Source organism: Carcharhinus amblyrhynchos, chromosome 6 (assembly GCF_965287045.1).
Source record: "Carcharhinus amblyrhynchos chromosome 6, sCarAmb.v2.hapA, whole genome shotgun sequence".
In the NCBI taxonomy this organism is placed as follows: domain Eukaryota; kingdom Metazoa; phylum Chordata; class Chondrichthyes; order Carcharhiniformes; family Carcharhinidae; genus Carcharhinus; species Carcharhinus amblyrhynchos.
In genome coordinates, this window is record NC_137329.1 from 28,752,359 (window position 1) to 28,777,853 (window position 25,495).

At 44.9% G+C, this 25,495-nt stretch overlaps 1 protein-coding gene across 1 annotated transcript in view; it reads left to right on the top strand.

The window, feature by feature from the left end:
• Positions 1–2,107: 2,107 nt before the first annotated feature.
• The window catches only part of LOC145343664 (natural cytotoxicity triggering receptor 3 ligand 1-like), a 47,039-nt gene continuing 23,651 nt past the window's right edge, over positions 2,108–25,495 (top strand). The window contains exons 1-2 of the mRNA XM_080189830.1: positions 2,108–2,401; positions 23,373–23,711. Coding sequence (XP_080045956.1) covers positions 2,290–2,401; positions 23,373–23,711 — 451 coding nt within the window. The 5' untranslated portion in view covers positions 2,108–2,289. The remainder of the gene's footprint in view (positions 2,402–23,372; positions 23,712–25,495) is intronic.

A 25,495-nucleotide genomic window follows, 5' to 3' on the forward strand; every position in this document is an offset into this window, starting at 1 on the left:
AACCCTATGTCCTATGTTTGTGACTAAACTCACAGTTGTTTCCATAAAGTGGGTTATCAACATGCCTAACTATATCCAATCTATTTAACTTCAAGCTATTTCTCTATGCTCTACAAATATATGTGTTAACAACATCTTTACCTATTGCTCACAAGATTGTGCCGACCCTGGAAAATAGTGGTGCCAAACATTCGTCCTGGTCTGTTTTGACAGGCACAAACCAGATCGCGCCCAGAAAGGGCTCCAGGTCGATTAGCGTATTTAAATAGTATTTATAAATATGCTCAGTCCGTTCGAAGCCGGGTTCTCTCGACTCCCAGGATCTTCCAACCCTCGGGCACAGTGTGAGCCTGGTGAGAATCACTACTGGTCTCCACTAGCAGAGACCAGGCATGATGGTCACACCAGGGGGCTCAGGGGTCATTGAGCCTTCAAGTGACCGGGGACATGGATGGGCATTGCCCATCTGACACACTGGCAGTGTGCAAGCGGCAGTATCAAGGAGGCGGGGCCTGGGTGGAACTATAATGGGAGGTGCTATGACGAGGGGGTTTGTAAAGGGAAGGGTCGTGAAGGGAATACCATGAAGCGGTGGGGCATGAAGTGGTGGCATGTCGACAGTCATGAAGCGGAACCCATTGGGAGAATCCAATGCTGGCAACCCATGTCAGCAAGGGGGTGGCGAAACATGCTGCCGCCCATGGGTGGGAATGGGGTCACGATGTCTGTGGGGGAAGGGAGGGAATCTTCCAGTGCGCTGAGATTGGGGCGCACTTCCGAAATGGCGCCCGGTCGCTTTGCAGCTTTGCTCAACAGTGTGACCACGCCCCTTCCGGAACCAGCTCGCAATTCACCACTCCAAAAAAGGGACTGAATGTGGAACGCTTGCTGTCTGGATTGCGCCAGACATGATGTAGAGATGTCGGCGTTGGACTGGGGTTAAACACAGTAAGAGGTCTGACAACACCAGGTTTAAGTCCATCAAATAAATTGGTTGGACTGAAACCTGGTGGTGCCAGACAGACCAGTGCCCTTATGACACTTAGTCATTTTTTGGCTGCCAATACTTTGAGTCTGTATGACTGAATATTTTCAGATTTCAGCACACGTGGTATTTTGTTTTTACATTTTCTATCAGATTAGCCACACATCCTCAAGACATGTTGCCTCTCTTATCACCATTTAAAACTTCCTTGAAGAGACTCCTTGAGACCATTTGACCAAGCTTGTGAGTACCTGAGCCTCCTTTTGTGGCTCAGCATCAAGCTTTGTTTCAGAATTCTCTTGTGAAGTGTCTTGAGATATTTTATTAAGTCAAAGCAAAGCTATATAAACAACTTGATATTTGCTTAAAATCCATGACATTGTTATAATATTGAGCCTTTTGTTGTATTTGACATTCCACGTTGGTCTAAAAACAGCTTGATCTTCATGTGGTGCTATTTTAGAATCATCACTACATCAGTGAATGCTTTTGGAAGTAAACTCATTCCTCTGTAGTCTCTTCATTTATTCCTGTCACTTTGATTTTTTAAAAATTCATTTATTGGGGGTTTGGGCCAACATTCATTGCCCATCCCTGAGGGCAGTTAAGGGTTAATCACTTTGCTGTGAATCAACAGACCTGGTAAGGACAGAAGATTTCCCTAAAAGAAAGAGTTAAGGACAGAAAATTTCTTTCCACTATGGCTTTTACGACAATCGCAATATTTAATTGTCTAATTTTTTACTGAATTCAAAATTTAATCGAACCATGGTTGGATTTGAACCAGGGGCTCCCCAGGGATCACCATGGATTGGTTGCTCCGAGACAATACCACCGCCTCCCCATAATAACTCCTTCAGCCGCATGCAACAACTGAGCAATTCACCCTTATCAACAATTCAGGGATTTCTGGTTCTTCTAGTAGCAAACAAACCCTGAAATGCAACAGAAATAAAATGGTCTTGGTTATGATTACTGACAAGAAGTAAGATTGTTTTCATGATGGTAAATGGAAATGCAGTGACATGTCGTTCACATCATTTGAGGCTCTGACCACAGGGTTGTTTTGGAATATAAAGAGTGTTCTGGAGAAACATCTTTGTTGCACTAAATATTATTCATCACCAAGAACGTGTTAAGATTGCTGTTGTGAAGCGGTGGCAGAGTTTATTGTGGCGACAGGATTGAACTGCTCAAACAGCATAGGACTGAAATAGCACAGCAGTTGGGCGAGAGGAAGGAACCATGTGAAAAAGAAGGGAACGAAATCGAAACTAGACTTATTTTCCTCTTTATTTTGTGGAATGGCTGCCCCGACGTTGCTGTTTAAAATCCAGGTCCAGCGGAGGTTTGGGGCTGGTGGTCGCTTCTTCCTGTTTGGGGCTCTGCTTACTGTGTGGTTTGTCTCTCCGACAGGTAAAGGAACAATGCGGTGTACGGCTTCTGTCCTGCAAATTGTCTTGTTTCAATAATTAAAGCTTAATAGTTAAAGCAGAATGATAAACTCTTCACAGCAATTGACCATTTTAAACAACCTTAGAACGTATATATATGTATATGTGTATTTGTTAGTTATGTTTTCTGAACTATCCGGTATGTAGGTGCAACACTCTGACCCAATCACTCTACATGCCCCACCCTTCGCTGCCAAGACATAATCCAATGCCAGACAGTTGAAGCACCACAGTGTGCAGGGCACCCATCCCATGGTTTATTGCAGCTAGGGTAGTAGCTGTGTTATTGGCAACTTGTTCCAAAATGGAGCGCAATATTATAACCTCTCGCATTATTTTAGGCTCTCCATATTGGGGAAGCAGTACACTAATGAATTGTTCTATTTCTGAAATTGCCCATCGATGTCGTGGCAAGGGAGGGAGTTTGTGAATATGGTATATGCCGGACTGTATGACCTGAAGCTGACAGACAGCACGGCCTCCCAGTCTTTCCTGTTGTCTATCACGCAGGTCTTGGACGACGGTGAGCGGGACAGCCTGGAGAGACCGGTATCTCTGGAAGAGCTGACCAAGGCCGTCGAGTCCTTGCAGAAGGGTAAAACTCCCGGAAGCGACGGCTTACCGGCGGAGTTTTACTCGGCGTTGTGGGACTTGACGGGCCCGGACCTCCTGGAAGTATACGAGAGTATGCTCCTGGAGGGCAGGATGTCAGAATCCATGAGGAAAGGCATCATTACCCTCATCTACAAGCAGAAGGGGGAGAGGGAAGAAATTCGGAATTGGCGACCCATTTCACTATTGAACGTGGATTACAAAATTCTGGCCAAGGTCATCGCCAACCGGGTCAAGTCTGCTCTGGGGTCAGTGATCCATCCTGATCAAACCTGTGCTGTACCCGGCAGGAAGATCTCTGACAGCCTGGCGCTACTCAGGGATACGATTGCCTACGTGCAGGACAGGCAGGTGGATACGTGCCTCATCAGCCTCGACCAGGAGAAGGCGTTTGACAGAATATCGCACAGCTACATGATGGACGTGCTCTCCAAAATGGGTTTTGGGGAGGGAATACGCAATTGGATCCGGCTGCTCTACACAGACATCAGTAGCGCAGTCTCAGTCAACGGGTGGGAAACAGATAGCTTCCAAATCAGGTCTGGAGTCAGACAGGGCTGCCCTCTCTCCTCCGTCCTTTTTGTGTGTTGCATTGAACCCTTTGCCCAGGCCCTCAGAAGCGACCCAGGCATCAAAGGGGTGACAATCCCAGGCAGCGGAGGCACGCAGGTCAAAGCCTCCCTGTACATGGATGACGTGGCTGTCTTCTGCTCGGACCCCTCGTCTGTCCGCAGGCTCCTCCAGGTCTGCGAGCAGTTCGAGCTGGCCTCAGGAGCCAAAGTCAACCAGGGAAAGAGCGAGGCCATGTTCTTTGGGAACTGGGCCGACAAATCCTTTGTCCCCTTCACCGTCAGGGCAGAGTACCTGAAGGTGCTGGGGATATGGTTCGGAGCGGCAGGGGCATGCATCAAAAACTGGGAGGAGCGCATCGCGAAAGCCAGGCAGAAACTGGGCTTGTGGGAGCAACGCTCGCTCTCCATAACAGGGAAAAACCTGGTGATCCGGTGCGAGATGCTGTCCGTGTTGTTGTACGTGGCGCAGGTGTGGCCTATCCCCAAATCCTGCGCTGCAGCAGTGACGCAGGCCATCTTCAAGTTTATCTGGAGATCAAAGATGGATCGCGTCCGGAGGGAGGCGATGCACAAATCTCCAGAGAACGGAGGGAAAAACGTTCCCAACGCCGCCCTCATCCTGATGGCTACCTTTGTGAGCGGCTGCATCAAGCTGTGCGTAGATCCTCGGTACACCAACAGCAAGTGCCACTACTTTTTGAGGTTCTACCTGTCCCGAGTGTTGCGAAGGATGGGTCTGGCCACACTGCCGCGGAACGCTCCGAGTAGTTGGACCGTACCGCAGCACCTGTCCTTCGTGGAGAAATTTTTCCGCAAGCACACCTTTGACCACAAGGCGATTAAGCAGTGGTCAGCGCGTAACGTCCTTGGGGCCCTGAGAGAAAAGGAGACGGCGGATCCTGTCGGATGGTTCCCTGAGCAGACTGTCAGTGTCATCTGGCCGAACGCCTCATCACCAGAACTGACAAACAAGCACCAAGATCTGGCTTGGCTGGTGGTGAGAAGGGCACTCCCCGTCAGATCCTTTATGCACGCTCGAGGTCTCAACAGCACCGCACGCTGCCCTCGAAGCGGCTGCGGGGCTGACAAGACGGTCGCACACCTCCTTCTGGAATGTGACTTTGCAAAGAAGGTCTGGAGTGAAATGCAGTAGTATTTGTCGAGGTTCGTCCCGAGCAGCTCGGTGACGCAGGACTCTGTGCTCTACGGGCTGTTTCCGGGAACGCACACCGAGACAAATATCAACTGCTGCTGGAAGGTCATCAACTCGGTGAAGGACGCACTTTGGTCCGCCCGAAACTTGCTGATCTTCCAGCTGAAAGAACTGTCCTCGACCGAGTGTTGCAGACTGGCACATTCCAAGGTCCAGGACTACGTGCTGAGGGACGGGCTGAAGCTTGGGGCAGCCGCCGCAAAGGCACAATGGGGAAAGGCCACGCTGTAAGGCCTTTTAACGGAGGCAGACCGAGGGCCCAGGAACTGCAGTATACCCTCGACCTGCGTAACTGTGTGCCAATCTGAGCACTAACGGCACACAGAAATCTATTGAGGCATGTATATATTTTTAAGAACTGAAATGTAATTCCTGTAATTAGTACAAATATGTAAATATTTGAGGCATGGATATAGTTTTTTTTTAAGTATTGAATTGTAGACACTGTAATTTGGACAGAACTGTAAAAATGTTTTGACTCCACATTGCTTTGCTTTTCGAAGACCTGTACATTTGCAATGGATTACTTGAGATTTTTATGAATAAAGTATATTTTTGGAAAAAAAAATATGTATGGGAGCACATATCCAAAGTAGCATGACCCCTTCCATCCAATAGGGAGCCAAGGATATGCTTTGTCTCCACAGATCCAGTAAGTACCAGTAAGTGTTGCATAAGGTTTGCAGCCTTTAAAGTTATAGGATACGTTAAATGACTGGTCTCCTTTGGGTGGACTCTGGCTATTCTGACCTACTTTGTAGTTGCCTTCACTTATCCCTAAATTTTTCCCAGGGCCTTTCAGATTCTCCACACAGCAAGTCCCTTTTGGTTTCAGGTTTGGCTAAGTCAAAATCAGATTAGGGGCTGACTTTTACAGATTATAAATGGGTGTGTACCCCCTCATATAACCTATCTTCCCTGCACAGTCCCTACCGCTATGGAACTTTCTCCATCCAAATCCTTGTATGGTCAAATCCTGGGATGTGGTGTCCATGGTATCTAGCCTCCTGAGATACCTGATCTGCCATTATCAACTCTGACCATGTTAGGGGTGTTGGCTGTAAAGATATTCCTTCTCCCACTTGGATAGGAATATGTGAACAAGCCCAACACTTTGACTGGTTAATCATCTTTGCATATGTATGTGCCATATATAGATATGTGTTCATATGTTCCTCTCCAGAAGGATGAAACATCCCAAATATTGGCTCCACTTCAGCCAGTGTCTGTGCGTTCAATACTAAAATGAAATAAATACGTGTTCATTATAACAGTCTGTACAACTTCTGTTTTACAATCTACACACAATTGTTGGTCAATGTCAAGTAATAACAAAACTTATTTACAAAACTTGTATAATCACCATGCCACACTTTGTACATGCTGACAATTTGACTTGCTTCTGCATTGGGATATGTCTGGTCAATCTTTATTGGAGCTGTGCCTTGTAGTTGTGGCAGGTCAGGGATCTTCTGTGCACATAATCTGTAATATAATCCAGTGTTCTTATGGCCTTAAAATTAGTAATCAGAAGAAACTTAATCTATTCACGCTCTCTCTACTGCTATTATAATAAATCACTTTCACCAGGTCAGATTCGCTATCTTGGGGTTTCTCACTAGGATAAGGTTTTAACTGAGTCCTGTGTCTCCACTGTGGACCATGCTTCTCATTAATCAGGTCACATGTCTACCCTGTAACCACTACATCAAAAGGCCCTTTGCAGTGAGTTCCTAATCCCTTTTTGTCTGCCAGGAGTTTCACCATTACCTTATCTCCTGCTGTAGGTAACTTAGGAGTACTTTCTCCTGCCAGCTTAGTCCAATCTCTGTGCTGCTGCTGCATGATTACCTGCTTTTTGAGAAAATGCAGACCGTCAATTAAATTCCTCATACATTAAAAGACTGTTCTTGGTTTATTTCTAATTCTGCTGCACCTGTGATTTCTTCCTGTGGGAGGTGCATTGCTCTCCTTGCATCAGCTCAAAGGGATTAATTGTGTTCCAGGAACAGGAGTGGCCCTTTGACATAGTAATATTACAGGCAAGGCCTGCGCCCAGTTGTTTCCTTCTTCCAAGATAGCCTTGGCTAAACTGTTCTTTAGTGTTCGATTCATCCTCTCCACCATCCCTGAACTCTAAGGATGATATAATATGTGAATTCTCTGCTCTCTTCCTAACGTTCAACAGACCTTTTTCAAAACTCTCCTGTGAAGTACGTTCCTTGATCAGAATTGAAGAGGCATTCCCCTTCTATTGTTTTAGCTGTGACATTTTTACATGGAATGCTTCAACCCATTGAGTAAACTGATCTACAGTACGTCTTTCCCTGTACCAATGGTAACAGCCCTGCAAAGTCCATTTGCAAGATTTCCCGTAGTCTTTTCGACGTGGCTGACTCTTCATTTAATCTTGCAGGGATGACCTGGTGCGCTAGGAGCACACTGCAGACATCTTTGTGAAAATTTCACGCTCCTTTCCATTACCAACATTTTTTAATAAATCAAGCATTCTGTCCCTGCTTATGTGTGATATTCTATGATAAAATGTCAGCAACGGATACTGTATTACTTGAAGAACTATTACTTTCCCCTCTCTCCTCCATACTCTATCATGGCCTTTCAGCCCTTCGTCTTTTTACAATTGTTCCTTCTTCTCTTCATCTGCTTGTTCCTGCACTTGTGTAACATCAATACCTGAGTTGTCCTCAACTGCTACAGCTTCTAACCCTACAGGCTATGTCCAGTCCGAATCCTGTTCTACTAAGGCCTTTGCCGCCTGGTCAGCAAAATGATTTCCTTCCTGTACTTCATGTTAAAACGCAATCAGTGAATGGAATGTGACCAATGATAACAGGGTGTAAGAGACAGCTCTTTCAGCAAACCATGGAACTAATTGCAGAATGATGTAGTGGTCAGCTGACTCACTATAAATAAGAACTTGTTTGGAATTGTGGAGAGCTTGGAGTGGCCCAAGTAATGAAGTTTCTTTATTAAACTCTTTCTTTGATTTATAAGTTGGAGTAACTTTTTTGTTATATTTAATCATTTGCATTTGAAGAGTTCCTTCCAATGAAACATTGGTAGCAGAGGAAAACCCATCATAGCTTGATGTTTGGTTTTGAAGAAGTGCTACAACCATGGCAGAAGATAGAACTAAACTGATGGGATTTGATTGTCCCCCTGTCTTTTTCAGGTGCCGAACCATTTCGGCAATGGAAGGCAGAGATGGAAATGTGGACTCTGGTCACCACAAGACTGAAGAAAAGCAAGGCATAGCATTAGCTTTATCACTTCCAATTAGGAACAAGATAAGAAGCAAAGTATATTCCAATTGGACAGCAGATGCCCTAAATAGAGAAGAAAGACTATAGATCCTGCTACAAAACTTAGATGAGTTTTACCAGAAATTTGAGTTCTTGGAGAATTATGAAGGATGGGTGGTGATGTTTGACAGGATTAGGAGACAAGATACCGAATCCATGGAAGAGTAAATCATGGATTTTAATAGGGGCCGCAACAGGCTAATGAAATTTAACTTGGAGATTCCAGATGCAATATTGGCCTTTAAGTTGTTGGACTGTGCATGTCTGTTGCATATGGGTGCTCCTTAAGTAATGACTGGAATACAATTAAGGGGAGCAGAGCCCATCTTTGCTCAAATGGCAGCATCATTAAAAAAGTTTTTTGGGAAACAATCCTTCCCCGTCACCTTGTTCAATACAGACCGGAATGCCATAGTGCCCAGAATGAAGGAGTCAGTAGTGACTCAACCATGTGCCAGACCGAATGGTAGGCGAAGGCCTTTAAACAGAGAGAGTTACGTCAGTAACAGACCTAGTAATGAAAGCAGTTGTAACCAATTTGAAAATAGGAAAAGAAGATGCACATGGGAAACTAATAAAAGACATTTAAATTGAAGGAATGTAGATGGATTGTGAATCACTGTTTCCAATGCAGTTCTCCTATACACTACATTGTAAACTGTCTGCCTGGGACTTTGATGTTGTGGCCATTTCTGAGACATGGATAGAGCAGGGTCAGGAATGGATGTTGCAGGTTCCGGGGTACAAATGCTTTAGTCGGAGTAGAGAAGAAGGTAGAAGGGGGGGTGGGGTAGCATTGCTAGTCAAGGACTGTATCACAGTGTCGGAGAGAAAGTTTGATGAGGACTTGTCAGTTGAGGTAGTATGGGCGGAGATTAGAAATAGGAGAGGAGAGGTCACCCTGTTGGGAGTCTTTTATAGACCTCCTAAAAGTTCTAGAGAGGTTGAGGAAAGGATTGCGGAGACAATCCTGGTTAGGAGTGAAAGTAATAGGGTAATTGTTATGGGGGACTTTAACTTTACGAATATTGATTGGAGTTGCTATAGTTCTAGCTCGCTAGAGGGGTCAGTGTTTGTACAAAGCGTGCAGGAAGGTTTTTTGTCTCAGTATGTAGACAGGCCAACTAGAGGTGAGGCTATATTGGATTTGGTGCTGGGAAATGAGCCAGACCAGGTGCTAGACTTGGAAGTTGGTGTGCATTTTGGTGATAGTGACCACAATTCGGTTACGTTCACCTTAGTGATGGGAAGAGATAGGCATGAACCTCGGGTCAGCAATTTTAGCTGGGGTAAGGGCGATTATGAGGCTATCAGGAGTGAATTAGGAAGCATGGATTGGATTAGGGGATTACAGGGACTGGGAACGTCTGAAATGTGGAGTTTTTTCAAGGAGCAGCTACTGCGAGTCCTTGATAGGTATGTCCCTGTCAGGCATGGTGGATTTGGTAGATCTAGGGAACCGTGGTGCACTAAAAGAGTTGAGTCGATGGTTAAAAAGAAAAAGGAGGCTTATGTTCGGATGAGATTGGAGGGCTCAGATAGTGCACTAGAAAGCTTTAGATTGGCTAGGAGGGAGTTGAAGAGTGAGTTGAGAAGGGCTAAAAGAGGACATGAGAAGACTTTGGCTGATAGGATTAAGGAGAATCCTAAGGCGTTCTATAAGTATGTCAAGAACAGAAGGTTGGTCAGGGCAAGATTAGGGCCAGTTACAGACAGCAGGGGGAAGTTGTGTGTGGAACCGGAGGAGATTGGAGAAGTATTGAACCAATATTTCTCTTCGGTGTTCACGCAGGGGGATATGAATATAGCTGAGGAGGACATTGGGTTGCAGGGGTGTAAAATAGACAGTATTACGGTTGATAAAGAGGATGTGCTGGAAATTCTTGAGGGGCTGAAAATAGATAAGTCCCCTGGTCCGGATGGGATCTACCCTAGGATTCTCTGGGAGGCTAGAGAGGTGATTGCAGAGCCTCTGGCTCAGATCTTCAGGTCGTCATTGGTCTCTGGTGTAGTCCCGGAGGATTGGAGGATAGCGAATGTTGTCCCATTGTTTAAGAAGGGGAACAGAGACTTTGCCGGGAATTATAGACCGGTGAGTCTTACTTCTGTTGTGGGCAAGGTTTTAGAAAAAATTATTAGGGATAGGATTTATAGTTATTTGGAGTGTAATGAATTGATTAGAAATAGTCAGCATGGTTTTGTAGCGGGTAGGTCGTGCCTTACTAACCTTATTGAGTTTTTTGAGAAGGTGACCAAAGAGGTGGATGGGGGTAAGGCAGTTGACGTGGTATACATGGATTTTAGTAAGGCGTTCGATAAGGTTCACCATGGTAGGCTTCTGCAGAAAATGCAGATGTATGGGATTGTGGGTAATCTAGGAAGTTGGATCAGGAATTGGCTATCAGATAGGAGACAGAGGGTGGTGGTGGATGGTAAATATTCATCATGGAGTGCAGTTACGAGTGGTGTGCCTCAGGGATCTGTTTTGGGGCCACTGTTGTTTGTAATTTTTATTAATGATCTGGATGAGGGTATAGTTGGGTGGATTAGTAAATTTGCTGATGACACCAAAGTTGGAGGTGTGGTAGATTGTGAGGAAGGGTGTCATAGTCTGCAGGGAGACTTAGATAGGTTGCAGAGCTGGGCCGAGAGGTGGCGGATGGAATTTAATGCGGAGAAGTGTGAGGTAATTCACTTTGGTAGGAGCAACAGATGTGTCGAGTATAGGGCTAACGGGAGGACTTTGAATAGTGTGGATGAACAGAGGGATCTAGGTGTGTGTGTACATGGATCCCTGAAAGTTGGGAATCAAGTAGATAAGGTTGTCAAGAAGGCGTACGGTGTCTTGGCGTTTATTGGTAGGGGGATTGAATTTAGGAGTCGCAGTGTAATGTTGCAACTGTACACTACTCTAGTGCGGCCGCACTTGGAGTACTGTGTGCAGTTCTGGTCCCCGCATTACAAGAAGGATGTGGAGGCGTTGGAGAGGGTGCAGAGGAGGTTTACTAGGATGTTGCCTGGTATGGTGGGGAGGTCCTATGAGGAGAGACTGAGGGATCTAGGGTTGTTTTCGTTGGAAAGAAGGCGGCTAAGAGGGGATCTTATTGAAACATATAAGATGATTAGAGGTTTAGATAGGGTGGATAGTGATAGCCTTTTTCCTCGGATGGAGAAAGCTAGCACGAGGGGGCATGGCTTTAAATTAAGGGGGGGTAGCTACAGGACGGATGTCAGGGGTAGGTTCTTTACCCAGCGGGTGGTGAGGGATTGGAATGCCCTGCCTGCTGCAGTTGTAAATGCGTCTAGTTTGGGGGCGTTTAAGAGATCTCTGGATAGGTTTATGGACGAAAAGGGATTGGTATAGGCTAGTGGGTCATTGTTTTTGTAACTGGTCGGCGCAACATCGTGGGCCGAAGGGCCTGTTCTGCGCTGTAATGTTCTATGTTCTATGTTCTATGTTCTATGTCTGAAAAGAAGAATTCATGTCTTTGAAACCACATGACATAGAATATGTGGAAACCAACAGTGACAAGGATAAAGACCAGGGAGGCATTGTTTTGGTGGAAGAAAATTTGAGTCATGTAATGAGCATCCTGATGCTAGACTCTTTCAACTATGCTGTTTTAGATAGTGGATATACATCCACTATCTGTGGTCAGGGTTGGCTAAATTGCTATTTAGGGTGTCTTGATCACAAAGACCGAAAGAAAGTAAAAGAACATGATAGTTCCACCTGCTTTGACTTTGAAGATGCCAACAGTCTAACATCCTACAAAAGGGTGATACTTCCCTGTAGGATTGTGGGAATCAGTTTATTTATAGGTACAATGTAGTTTCCAGTAATATACTTTTGTTAAGCAGGTCTGCTATGAAGAGCGCTCAGATAACCATCAATTGATATCAAAGCAGCATTTCTGCTGGGTGAAACATTTCAGAGAAAAGTTTTTTTGAGGCCGCCCAAAGAAACAGTAAACAGGGACATTTGTGGAAATTTAACAAATGCGTATATGGCTTAAGTGATGCATCAAGGGTTTGGTATTTCTCTGTAGAGTCTGTATTGCTGAAAGACTGACTGAGTCCAGTTAAAAGTAGATCCAGCAATGTTTTATTGGAAGGCTAAAGGAAAATTAACTGGAATTTTTGTGATGCATGTGGATGATTTCCGATGGAGTGGCACAGAAGAATTTGAAAAAAGGGTAATTGAGAAGCTAAAAACAGATTTTAAAGTAGAGAGTCAAGCAGCTAGTATCTTTTGATATCTTGGTCTTGATATTCAACAAAGTACCTCTGGTGTAACAATGAGTCAACAGGGATATCTAAACAGTATTGATCCCATTCCCATCACTAGAAAAAGGTCAATGGAAAAAGAGGAACAGGCCCACAAAAAAGAAACAGAAGAGTATGGTGGGACAGTTAAATTGGCTAGGCACATAGACAAGACCACTTGGGAGCTATAATATCCTGGAGTTCAGTAATATGTTGAGGCACACCACAGTCAGAGAGATCTTGCAGGCTAATAAAACATTAAACAAGGTACAGTTAGAGGAATATGTGATTAAATTCCCAGCACCAGGAGAACCAAAAGATATGAGGTTGGTTATGTTTAGCGATGCTTCATGTGCCAATCTACCAGGTAGACATTCAAGCTGTGCTGGATTCATAATGTTCCTGGTAGGTAAGGAAGGAAAATGTTGCCCCTTGGCCTGGAAAGCAAAGAAAGTAAAAAGGGTAGTCAAAAGCACATTGGTGGCTGAAACCTTAGCATTGGTGGAGGCATTAGATATGGGGATATATTTGTCTGACACATTAACAGAATTTTTTTTTATGGGCACATCGGGCAAGAAAGTATCAACTGAGAGTTATGTGGACAATCGGTCTTTATGGGACACTCAACAGAAGGTGTAACAGAAAAACGACCAAGAATTGATATGGCCAGCATTAAACAAATGCTGGAAAACAAGGAAGTTTCCAAAGTGAACTGGGTCGGTGAAAATCTACAGGTATCTGAGTGTTTTACAAAAAGGGGTGCAGGTACTGGAAAGTTATTAAGAATACTGGAAGATGGCTGTCATAAACTATTTTGAGAAAAAAATTAAAGGGAATCTGTTCGAATGTAACCAGTGACAACTTTATATTGGATGTAATGTGACCAATGATAACAAGCTGTAAGGGTCTGCGGACCCAGTATACCATGGAACCGATTACAGAATGATGTAATAGTCTGCTCGTCAGCTGACTCACTACAAATATTTAGAATTGTGGAGAACTTGGAGTGGCCCACAGCGAGGCCACTCCAAGTTTGGAGGAATGAAATTTCTTCACTAAACTCTTCCTTTGATTTATAAGTTGGAGTAAGTTTTGTTACACTTTTATTGTTTGCATTTGAGGAGTTCCTTCTGATGAAACACTTCATTCTCAACTTTTCAGTGAGCTTGAATCTTTAATACCTCTACCTCTAAAGGAACACGGCTGCTTGGAGTAACTTTCTCATTAAAGTCTCATACTGTATGTGTCCCCCATTTGAAGTTACAAAATCAAGTCTGTGCCAAGCTGCCATGTAATCATGCACAACTCTAAAAGCATAATGGCTGTCAGTAAAAATGTTAACCTTTTTCCCTCTGCTTCACTCTAACGTTTTAGTAAAAGCTATCAGTTGTGCTACTTGTCCTGAATCAGTTCCCAGGATCTGCTCCCCTGCAATCACCTCCTCCTTTTCATTCAGTACTGCCCATGGGGTTTCCCATTAACATCTTTTTGCACCATCTACCAAGCGGTTAATTACCCCTTCTCCTGCTAGTGGTTCCTCTGCTAATCCTTCCCTTGCCCCTTCATTTAATTCTGCAACACATTCGTGTTCCGTTTCCTGTACAATCAATCCACCTGCAGGATTTTCCCTGATATCTCTGCTGATTGCTACATACTTATCTTCCAGTAAGAGATTCACAGATTTTACATAACTTCCCACAAAATTCCTGCAGTAATTACAAATATCTTCAACACCTGTCTGACTCCTTTTCTGGTGAAAGACCTCACCTTCTCCCAGTATAGTGAAATTTCTTATTTTTTCCCCGAATTCTATAACATAACATCTTTGAAACAGAAATTAAACCTTGTAATTTCATCCCAGGCAGTAACTTATTTTGATAGCTTGTTCTTATCTTAAATAACATCATTTCTTACTTAGTGTTTTTCTCATCTCTTCTTTCTTTAAAAAATTTTGTCCATTTATCCATAAGGATATATTGGCCTTGGAGGGAGTGCAGAGAAGGTTCACTAGGCTGATCCCAGAGATGAGGGGGTTGGACTATGAAGAGAGACTAAATAGACTAGGTCTGTACTCGTTGGAGTTTAGAAGGATGAGGGGGGATCTTATAGAGACATATAAGATAATGAAGGGGATGGATAAGTTAGAGGTAGAGAGGTTCTTCCCGCTTAGAAAGGATAGCAGGACGAGAGGGCACAGCCTCAAGATAAGGGGGGGGGGGGAGTCAGTTTAGATCAGAGTTGAGGAGGAACTTCTTCACTCAAAGGGTGGTGAATCTCTGGAATTCTCTGCCCGTCGAAGTGGTGGAGGCTACCTCACTAAATATATTTAAGTCATGGGTAGATAGGTTTTTGATGGACAGGGGAATTAGGGGTTATGGGGAGAAAGCGGGAAAGTGGAACTGATCCACTTCAGATCAGCCATGATCTTATCGAATGGCAGGGCAGGTTCGAAGGGCTAGATGGCTTACTCCTGCTCCCATTTCTTCTATTCTTATAACTATCACCTAAACAGTATCTTACCTTTTAGAATCAATTTAAATTACTATTTTTATCATCATTGTTTTTTCCCATCAAATGAATCCCATTTAATTCTGTCCTCATCTGTTTACTTGACCAGGATCGGGGACGTGCTGGATGGCGGAGGAGCGGGCTGGATGAACCCTCGCGTGCTGGCTGAGCGCGCGGGGGTGGCCGTCCGGCGCGTGGCCAAAGCCATCCAAGACCTTAGGACGGTCGTGCTCGGCCCCGAAAATACACACGAGCTAGTTACTAGAGAGGCGGTGCTGTTACTAGAGAGGCGGTGCTCGACAGACTGGAGGGACTGATTGTGGACAAGTCCCCAGGACCGGATGGAATGCATCCGAGGGTTCGGAAAGAAATGGCGGAGGTGATAGTGGATGCCTTGGTGGTTATTTTCCAGACGTCGCTGGATTCCAGGGAAGTGCCGGAAGATTGGAAAACGGCTAATGTTACGCCATTGTTTAAGAAGGGTGCCAGGCAAAAGGCAGGGAATTATAGGCCGGTTAGTTTAACGTCTGTTGTAGGTAAAATGTTCGAATCCGTCATCAAGGAGGAAATAGCGAGGCACCTTGAGGGGAATTGCTTGATAGAGCAGACGCAGCACGGTTTTGTTAAGGGGAAGTCGTGTCTGACAAATTTATTGGAGTTCTATGAGGATGTGTCTAGGGCGGTGGATAGAGGAGAGCCGGTGGATGTGGTCTTTCTTGATTTTCAGAAGGCGTTTGACAAGGTACCTCACAAGAGGTTATTGCAGAAGGTCAGGGGACATGGAGTTGGGGGTAGGGTGTTAGCATGGATAGAGGACTGGTTGTCAAATAGGAGGCAGAGAGTGGGGGTCAATGGGTGCTATTCGGATCGGCGGTTGGTGACTAGTGGAGTGCCCCAGGGGTCGGTGCTGGGGCCTCAGCTATTTACCATTTATATAGATGATCTGGAGGAGGGAACCGAGTGTATGGTGTCGAAATTTGCTGATGACACCAAGATTGGTGGAACGGCAAATTGCGCGGAGGGTGTGGAGAGTCTACAGAAGGATCTAGATAGGCTGGGCGAATGGGCCAGGAACTGGCAAATGGAATTTAATGTTGGCAAGTGCGAGGTGGTCCACATTGGTAGGAATAATGGTAGGAAGGATTATTACTTAGGTGGGGAAAAACTGCAGCAGGCGACGATGCAGAGAGACCTCGCGGTCCTTGTGCATGAGTCGCAAAAACCCAGCTTGCAGGTGCAGCAGGTGGTCAGGAAGGCTAATGGGATGCTGGCCTTCATAGCGAGGGGGATTGAATATAAAAGTAGGGAGGTCTTGCTGCAGCTGTATAGGGCATTGGTGAGGCCGCAGCTGGAGTACTGTGTGCAGTTTTGGGCACCATACTTACGCAAGGATATTTTGGCCTTGGAGGGAGTGCAGAGGAGGTTTACTAGGCTGATGCCGGAGTTGAGGGGGTTGAGCTATGAGGAGAGGCTAAATAAACTAGGCTTGTACTCGTTAGAGTTTAGAAGAATGAGGGGAGATCTCATTGAGACATATAAGATGATGAATGGGATGGATAGGATAGAGGTGGAGAGACTCTTCCCGCTCAGAAAGGACAGTAGGACTAGGAGGCACAGCCTCAAGATAAAGGGGGGGCGGTTTAGAACGGAGTTGAGGAAGAACTTCTTCACTCGGAGGGTGGTGAATCTCTGGAATTCTCTGCCCGTTGAAGTGGTGGAGGCTGCCTCGCTAAATATTTTTAAGACGCGGGTTGATGGGTTTTTGATAAGAGAGGGGATTAAGGGTTATGGGGAGAGGGTGGGAATGTGGAACTGAGCCACGACAGATCAGCCATGATCTTATTGAATGGCGGGGCAGGCTCGAAGGGCTAGTTGGCCTACTCCTGCTCGTATTTCTTATGTTCTTATGTTATTTTCTTATGAGCTCAAGGCGGCTCAGGCGTGCGGTGGGATCCCGTCCGAGCGTTCCCCTGTTCGGACAGAATTTCACATTGGCCCGAAGCCGAGACCCCCTTCCCCGGGTCAGGTGCCCCACAGCATGAGCCGTCTGGCGGAAATGTCGTCCGTGCCTTTTTCCAGCGCGCGGAGGCGTTTCCTGTACAGGCTGCTGCTGCACACCTTCCACTACCGCGTCCTCGCCTGTTGCCCGGACACACTTTGGCGGGCCCTGTTGCCGCTGGGTGGCGGAGGTCCCCAATGGAGGTCACTCCACAGAGGGATCTCCCCCAGTTACCTCGGGGACCTGGGGTGGAGGGTGCTGCATGCAGCAGTGCCGCACAACCGTAGGATTCGCTGGTTCGCAGGCTCCCGAGACTGCTCTTTCTGTGGCCTCGAGGAGTCCGTGGACCACGTCTACGTTTCATGTTATACATTTCACTCCATTTTTGATTTTCTGAAAAACCTTTTATTGATGTTCTGTTTGCATTTCAGTCTCACGCTCCTGATCTACGGACACCTGGTGTGGAGAGGGGAGGGTCGGGATGCCAATCTCCTCGTGAACCTGCTCCTGGGCCTGGTGAGACGCGCCATCAACAGGTCCAGGCAGCAGGCAATGGACGGGGCCATCCATCCTGACTGTCTGCCCCTCTACCATGGCTACGTTCGCGGCCAGGTGTCCCTGGAGAGGGAGCACGCGGTGTCTGCGGGCACAGTCGAGGCCTTCCGTGCCCGTTGGGCACCGCAGGGGCTGAGGTGCCTTATAGACCCTGACAATCACATTTTGATTTGACTCGTCTTACGTTTCCTTTGTACTTTTTGTTTCTGTTCGGGCCGTTCCCCCTTCTTTTGGGGAGCCGCCCCCTTTTTCTTTGTCCGAAGGTAATTTAAGTTTGTTTACTTGGTTTGACCCGAAAGACACCCATACATTCCAAGCCCTGATTAGCTTGCAGCTGCTTCACTCAAGCTGATAAGCAAAACTGCTCCTTTATGCTCCTTTATCCCAAAAGAATTTGGCCTGTCTCATACTGTCTATGTCCCATCATGCTGAGCGGGTAGTTAGTTTGTTGGCCAGGATTCACAGGAAACACATTAATAATACAGTTTAATTTCATAATACTTGCTTAAATTGTGGTTATACAGACTATACCTTTGTACGTATTGTATCAGGCACATGGTGACTCTTTATTCTATATATAAGGTACCTTGCAATTTTCCCCTTAACCTAGTCTACTTAAAGTAAATTTGAAATGAGGGCTTTTTATACCAAGAGTTTTATGTTATCCTTCTTCAGCATCCAGTTTAGAGGACTTCCTCATTGGTTTGCTCTTGGGTCTGACCAAGGTGGACCTAATGGGTCTAGCATTGGGCAGTTGAGAGCTCTGTTTATTCTGACTGGCTGGCAAGTTTGGCAAGATGTAACAAATGGTTTGCCCCAGGGATCAGTGCTGGGACCTCAACCATTTAGAGTTTAAATATGTTATTTGGATGACTGGATGGTTGCCAGATTTGCTGTTGATGTGATGATAGGTAGAAAAATCAGTTGTGAGGATGACATAAGGAGGTTCCAAATGGATATAGCACATGTTTGCCTAGTGACTTAACATATCTAAATGTGGTGTAACATTGGAAAATGTGAAATTGTCCATTTTAGCAGGGAAAATAAAAGAGAAGCATATTAACTAAATGGTGACAGATTGCAGAACATTGAAATGCAGAGGGACCTGGGAGTCTTAATGCCTGAATCACAATAGGCTAGTATTCAGGTTCAGCAGTTAATTAGGAAAGCTAACAGAACACTTTGATTTGTTGTGAGAACAATTGAATACAAAAATAGGGAGGTTATGCTTCATGTATGTAGGGCATCAGTGAGACCACATCTGGACTGCAGTGTACAATCTTGATTTCCTTACTGAAGCAGGCTAATGGAATGAGCATGTTGTCTTAAGAGGAAGGGCTGGACAGGCTAGACCTATATCCATCGGAGTTTAAAAGAATAAGAGGTAACTTGCTTGAAACATACACGATCCAGAGGGGTCTGGACAAAATGGAAACGGAGAAGATGGGTGGGATATTTTGGCCGCACTCACCCTAAGGCTAGAAAATCCTGCCCGAAGTCAACAGCCATTTGCATGGTCCATGTTTAATTTGATTTATTATTGTCACATGTATTAGGATACACTGAAAAATAATGTTTCCTGCATGCTACAAAGAAAAAGCATACCGTTCATAGAGAAGGAAACGAGAGAGTGCAGAGTGTAGTGCTACAGTCATAGTTAGGGTGTAGGGAAAGATCAACTTAATGCAAGGTAGCTCCATTCAAAAGTCTGATGGCAGCAGGGAAAAAGCTGTTCTGGAGTTGGTTGATATGTGATCATTTGCATCTTTTTTCTGACGGGAGAAGGTGGAAGAAAGAATGTCTGGTGTGCGTGGGATCCTTAATTATGCTGGCTGCTTTGCTGAGGCAGCGGAAAGTGCAGACAGTCAATGAATTGGAGGCTGGTTTGTGTAACGGATTGGTCTACATTCACGACCTTTTGTGGTATTGGTCAGAGCAGGAGATATACCAAACTGTGATACAACCAGAAAGAATGCTTTCTATAGTGCATCTGTAAAAGTGGGAGAGAGTCATAACTGACGTGCCAAATTTCCTTAGTCTTCTGAGAAAGTAGAGATGTTGGTGGGCTTTCTTAACTATAGTGTTGGCATGGGGAGACCAGGACAGGAAATTGGTGATCCAACCACTACGATTCATGTGGAGGGTGGAATGGGAATATTCCACTTGATGTTTCCTCTTGTGGGAGAATCCAGAAATCGGAGTCATTGCTTTAAAAATAAGGGGTTGTCCATTTAAAATGGAAGAGATGAGGTGAAATTTATTCTGAGGATTGTAGGTCTTTGAAATCTCTTCTGAAAAGGTGGTAGAAGCAGAGTCTGTATATTTTTATTACAGAAGTGGACAGATTCTTGGTAAACAAGGGATGATAGGTTACCGGGGGAGGCAGAATATAGATTTGAGGTTACTATCAGATCAGCCACCATCTACAAGGCACAAGTCAGGAGTGTGATGGAATCAAAAGACAAATGCTGGAAAATCTCAGCAGGTTTGACAGCATCTGTAAGGAGAGAAAGCGCTGACGTTGAGAAGATGGGCCTTTGTCAGCACTCCCCACTTGTCAGGATGGGTGTAACTCCAACAACACTCAAGAAGTTTGACACCATCCCAGACAAAGCAGGCCACTTAATTGGCATCACCTCTACAACGTTCAATCTCATTACCACCAATGCTCAGTAGCAGCAGTGTGTACTATCCACAAAATGCCCTGCAGCAATTCACCAAAAATTCTTAAATAGTACCTTCCAAACCCATGACCACTTCCATTTGGAAGGGCAAGGGCAGTAGATACATGGGAACATCACCCATCTGCATGTTCCCCTCCAAGCCACTTACCATCCTGACTTGGAAATATATCACCATTCCTTCCCAGTCACTGGTTCAAAATCCTGGAATTCCCTCCCTAACAGCATTGTGGGTCAACCCACAGCATGTGGACTGCAGCAATTTGAGAAGGCAGCTCACCACCACCACCTTCTCAAGGGCAACTAGGGATGGATAATAAATGCTGGCCAGCAGTGGTGCCCACATCCCACAAATGAACAAAAAAATGCTATGATCTTATTAAAAGACAGAGCAGGCTCGAGGAACCAAAAGGCCTACTCCTGCTCTTTGTTTGAATGTCCTGTCTTCTGTGATTGCATTTTTGCCCAGTAGTCGCTGGAGATGGTGCACAGGTTGTCCACCAGTAAGCTGGCGGCACAGTGGTTTGCACTGCTGCCTCACAATGCCAAACACCTGAGTTCGGTTCCTGGCTTGGGCCACCATCTGTGCGGAGTCGCATGGTCTCTCCGTGTCTGCCCGAGTTTCCTTCAGGTGTTCTGGTTTCCTTCTACAGTCCGAAAGACATTCGAGTTAAGTGCATTGGCCATGTTAACATCTCCCGACAGGAGTGTGGCATCTGGGGGATTTTCATAGTAACTTCATTGCAGTGTTAATGTAAGTCTACTTGTGACAATAATAAATAAACTTTAAACTTAAAAAACTGGAGGCCTTGCCTGACTGTTGGTGCTGGAGGGGCTAAAGAGCACCATCACTCCCAAAGTGCTATTTTAATCTGCTAAGTTTCTGTTAAAGTTTAATTGGTTGTGTTGAAATAATGAAGATTACCCCATAAGGGTGGATCAGAAGTGTATTTGTTTTATTCTCTAACTTATTTTTAAAGAGTACACAGAGATCTCTGGAATACAGGCAGGAACTTATTACATAGAATTATTTCCAGAATACAATTACATAATTCAATATTAAGTGAAAGATTGGCATCCAGTTTCCTGTTTCACCATTTGGTTTCCAGATAAATAAACACTCCTCCCCCCATCTAAACTTGAGAGTGAATGTCACTGACATCAAATCAACATTCAACTAACTGTGGTAAAATTGAAATAAATGGAAATCAGAGAAAAACATTCTACTGGTTGGAGTAACACCAAGATCCTGTTTTTGTAGTTGGAGTTTCAGGACATTGCAACAGGAATTCCTCAGGATAATGTCTCAGGCTGTATCATCTTCAGTTTCCACATCAATGACTTTCCACCACCATGTGGTTAGAATTGGTGGTGCTCGCTAATGATTGTGCCGTATTCAGCACCATTTGCAACACGTCCGTATCCACGTGCAGCAAGACCTGGATGTGGTTTGGGACGATATTTGGCAAGTAATGTTCATGTCATGTGTGCAACGCAATGGCCATCTCCAACCAGATAGAGTCTAATTATGTCCCCCTAACATTAAACAGTATTACCATCTCGGAATCCCCCCACTATCAACATGCTGGGATTGCCATTGACCAGAAACTGAACTAGTCATGTAAGTATTGTAACATAAACAGGAAATCAGAAGCTGGGAATTCCATAGTGGGTAACTCCTCTCCTAGTTCCCCTTTTGCATCAGATCATATGACGTAGGAGCAGATGTAGACCATTTGGCCCATTGAGTCTGCTCCGGCATTGATTGACTTGACAATTTCTAAGGTTCAGCGCTCTGCGTTCGGCTTGGTTTGATAATAATCAAGTCAACTCCGGATAGAAGATTTATACCTTTATTCTTTTACGACGTTGGAGCTCGTTTTCCTTAGGGTGGGCAGGCATCAGTGGTCCCGCACACCCAGGCAAAACTAACTTCTTTGTTCTACTTTTTCCAAACACTTATCCCAGTCTGTAGGCGGGCTTCCAGAGCATTAGCCTATTACAACTTATCCCCGACTCTTTTACACCAATAGAGCGGTGGTATAGCTGCGTGCACAGTTCATAATGTTCTGAAAACCAATCAAATCTGTACACACTCTCATCACAATAAATCCTTACATGACAGTTAAAACACTTGGTACTAAGTACAGCTAGACTACAGAGTGTGATTAATGGCACTTCTGCATACGTGCAGGACAGCATGTTCACAGCATGAGATTACAAACTATACATAAACCTTATGGCTTTTATATTCTCAGACTGACCTAATATGACAATCCTCAACCCCACTTTCCAACCTTACAACTCTTTGCAGTAAGTAAGTCTACAGATTCACTACCCTCTTGAGAAACAAAAATTCCTCCTCATCTGCCTTAAAAGGGTGACCTCTTTCTGTGATTGTGCCCTGTGGCCCTAGACTCTCCCACAGGGGGAAACAATCTCTCCTCCTCTACCCGCTCAAGCCCCTTGAGAATCCAATATGTCTCAATAAGATCGCCTCCTTCTTCTAAATTCCAATGAGTACAATCCCAAATTACTCAACCTCTCCTCACAAGAAAATCTCTACATGCCTGAGACCAACCTAGTGAACCTTCTTTGGACTACCTCCAATGCCAGCATATCGTTCCTCAGATAAAAGGACCAAAACTGTTTCCAGGATTCCAGGAATTCCTTGCCCAGAGAGCTGTGCCATATGTTTGAGGCTGAGTTATACATGGTTTTGACTGACAAGGGAATCAAAGTTTTGAGGTCCAGACAGGCAAGTGGAGTTAAAGGCATGGCTTTCCAAACTGGAGGGGTTACAAGTTGTGATCCTGGGGTGCAAGCTCTTCAGCAGCAATGTGTGCTATTTGAAACTATACCAGATCAAAATCCAGAAATCCTTCTCTCACATTATGGGTGTATCCACACTAGACAGACTGCAACAGTTCAAGAAGGTAACTCACCACCACTTTCTTGAGGGAAATTAGGTATTGGCAGCTAATGTTGTCTTTGCTGGGGGTTTCCACATCCCATTAACATATTTTTTAAAAATCACATTAGGGAATCGTAGATATGATTTGGGTATAATTACTTCATTGCAGTGTTTTGAAGATGCGTATCTGAAGTGCTACTGTTCCGCTTTCAATAGTACATTTTGAATCTCTTATTTCTAGCTTTGACAATTGAACAATTGCACTAATATTTAATGCTCTGTTTATTTAGAAACTTTGGAAGTGACAATATTTGCAAACCCAAAGAGTGTCTTAGTGAATGAAGATATTTCCCTGGAATGTAATTTTTCTGGCTATGATGCAGCAGGCTTCAACCTAAAAAACGTAGGTGTCCAATGGGTTGGGCCCAACAGTCAGGATATCTATGTCTTTCATGGAGGAACCACTATTCCAAAAAGAACTGGAGCGAACATGTCAACAGATGCATTAGAAAAAGGAGATGCTTCACTTCATCTTCCGAAGATACAGCTTACTGAAGAAGGGGAGTACACTTGTATTGTGTTTGTCACACCTGATCAGGTAGAAAAGAAATCAAGATTGGAAGTCTCAGGTAAGACCCTCAGTAATGCTATCTCTGGTGTTAGGGAAATGCTAAGCTAGAGCTGTAAAATAAGCAGGCTGCAATTGGATTCAGTGTCTCCTTGGGTTGATACATTAATTTTCCATCTGTGAAGCCTGAGGACATGATCTTATTGCCTCGCCACAACAATCAACTGCCGCAGCGAGCCAGTAAGGTTGTGTGCGGGATGAAAAATCCAGTTTGGTCCACACACTGGCAACAAACACAGCTGGTCTCCACCAGCAGAGACCAGGTGCCATGGCCTCACTGGGGAGGCTCATGAGGCCATCTGAACCCCCACATAGTTGGGGGCATGACTGGGCTCAGCCTATTGGGCACCTTGGCATTGCCCAACAGGAGCAGAGCCAAAGGGATGGGGCTATGATGGTGGGGGGTGAGGGGAGGGTGGTGTAGCTGGTTCTGTACCTCGGGTTTCTTTTGTAATATGGCGCCCATGGAATGATGTTCTGCTCTATCACCTAGCAGTGTGTGGAATTAATTTGAAGAATCTTATTTTTGGTGTGGAATTGACAATTTCACTTCTTAGATCAGCAAAGCAGGTAGTGTGGGAAACTGGAAACTCAATAGTGCAGCCGTGATATTTCTCTTAAGGTTAAAAGAGAGGGTGAATGTTGGTGGAGCAGATGAGTTTTATGTGACACCAATGCAAGCTACAGTATCTGCTTGATAACACTGGATTAAAGCAATTAGAAAATCATCTGATGCCTGACTGTGATGAGCAATAAAATGTCCAAAAGTTTCATCAAGCGGAGTACTCTGACAAATTTAACTGCTCAGAACAAAAAACATAGAAAATAGGTGCAGGAGTAGGCCATTCAGCCCTTTGAACCTGCACCACCATTCAATATGATCATGGCTGACACGCACTTCCAGTATCCCACTCCCACTTTCTCTTCTTTGAACTCTTTAGCTGCAAGGGCCATGTCCAGTTCCCTTGTGAACATACCTAACTAATTGGCCCCAAAAGCTTTGTGGTAGAGAATCCCACAGGTTCACAATTATGAGTGGAGACGATCTTTCTCATCTCAATCCTGAACACCTAACCCCTTATTCTTAGACTCTGACCCCTGGTTCTGCACTTCACCAACATCGGGAGCATCCTTCCCACATCTAGCCTGTCCAGTCCCATCAGGATTTTATATGTTTCAATGAGATTCCCTCTCACTCTTCGGAATTCCAATACTGCAAGCCAGTGTCTCTTCCTATTTCAGCCTTGCCATTCCAGGAATCAATCTGGTGAACCTCCACTGGACTCCTTCAAAGGCAAGAATGTCCTACCTCAGGTAGGAGGCCAAAACTGCACATAAAATTCAAGGTGTGGCCTCACCAAGGCCTTGTACAATTGCAGCAAAACATCCTTATTCCTATATTCAGATCCTCTTGCTATGAAGGTTTTCCTCACCACCTGCTGTACCTGAATACTAACCTTCAGTGACTGTTCCATCATAACACCTAGGTCATGTTGCACTTCCCTTTTCCCTAAACTGTCACCATTCAGATCATAATCTTTTTTCCTGTTTTTGCCACCAAAGTGGATAACCTCGCACTTATCCACATGATATTGCATTTGCCACTCAGCCAGCCTGTACAAATCACCCTGCAGCCTCTGAGCATCCTCCTCACAGCACAAACTGCCACCGAGCTTAGTGTCGTCTGCAAATTTGAAGACATTGCGTTCAATTCCTTCATCCAAATCATTAATGTATATTGTGAATAGCTGGGATCCCCAGCATCGAACCCTGCAGTATCCTACT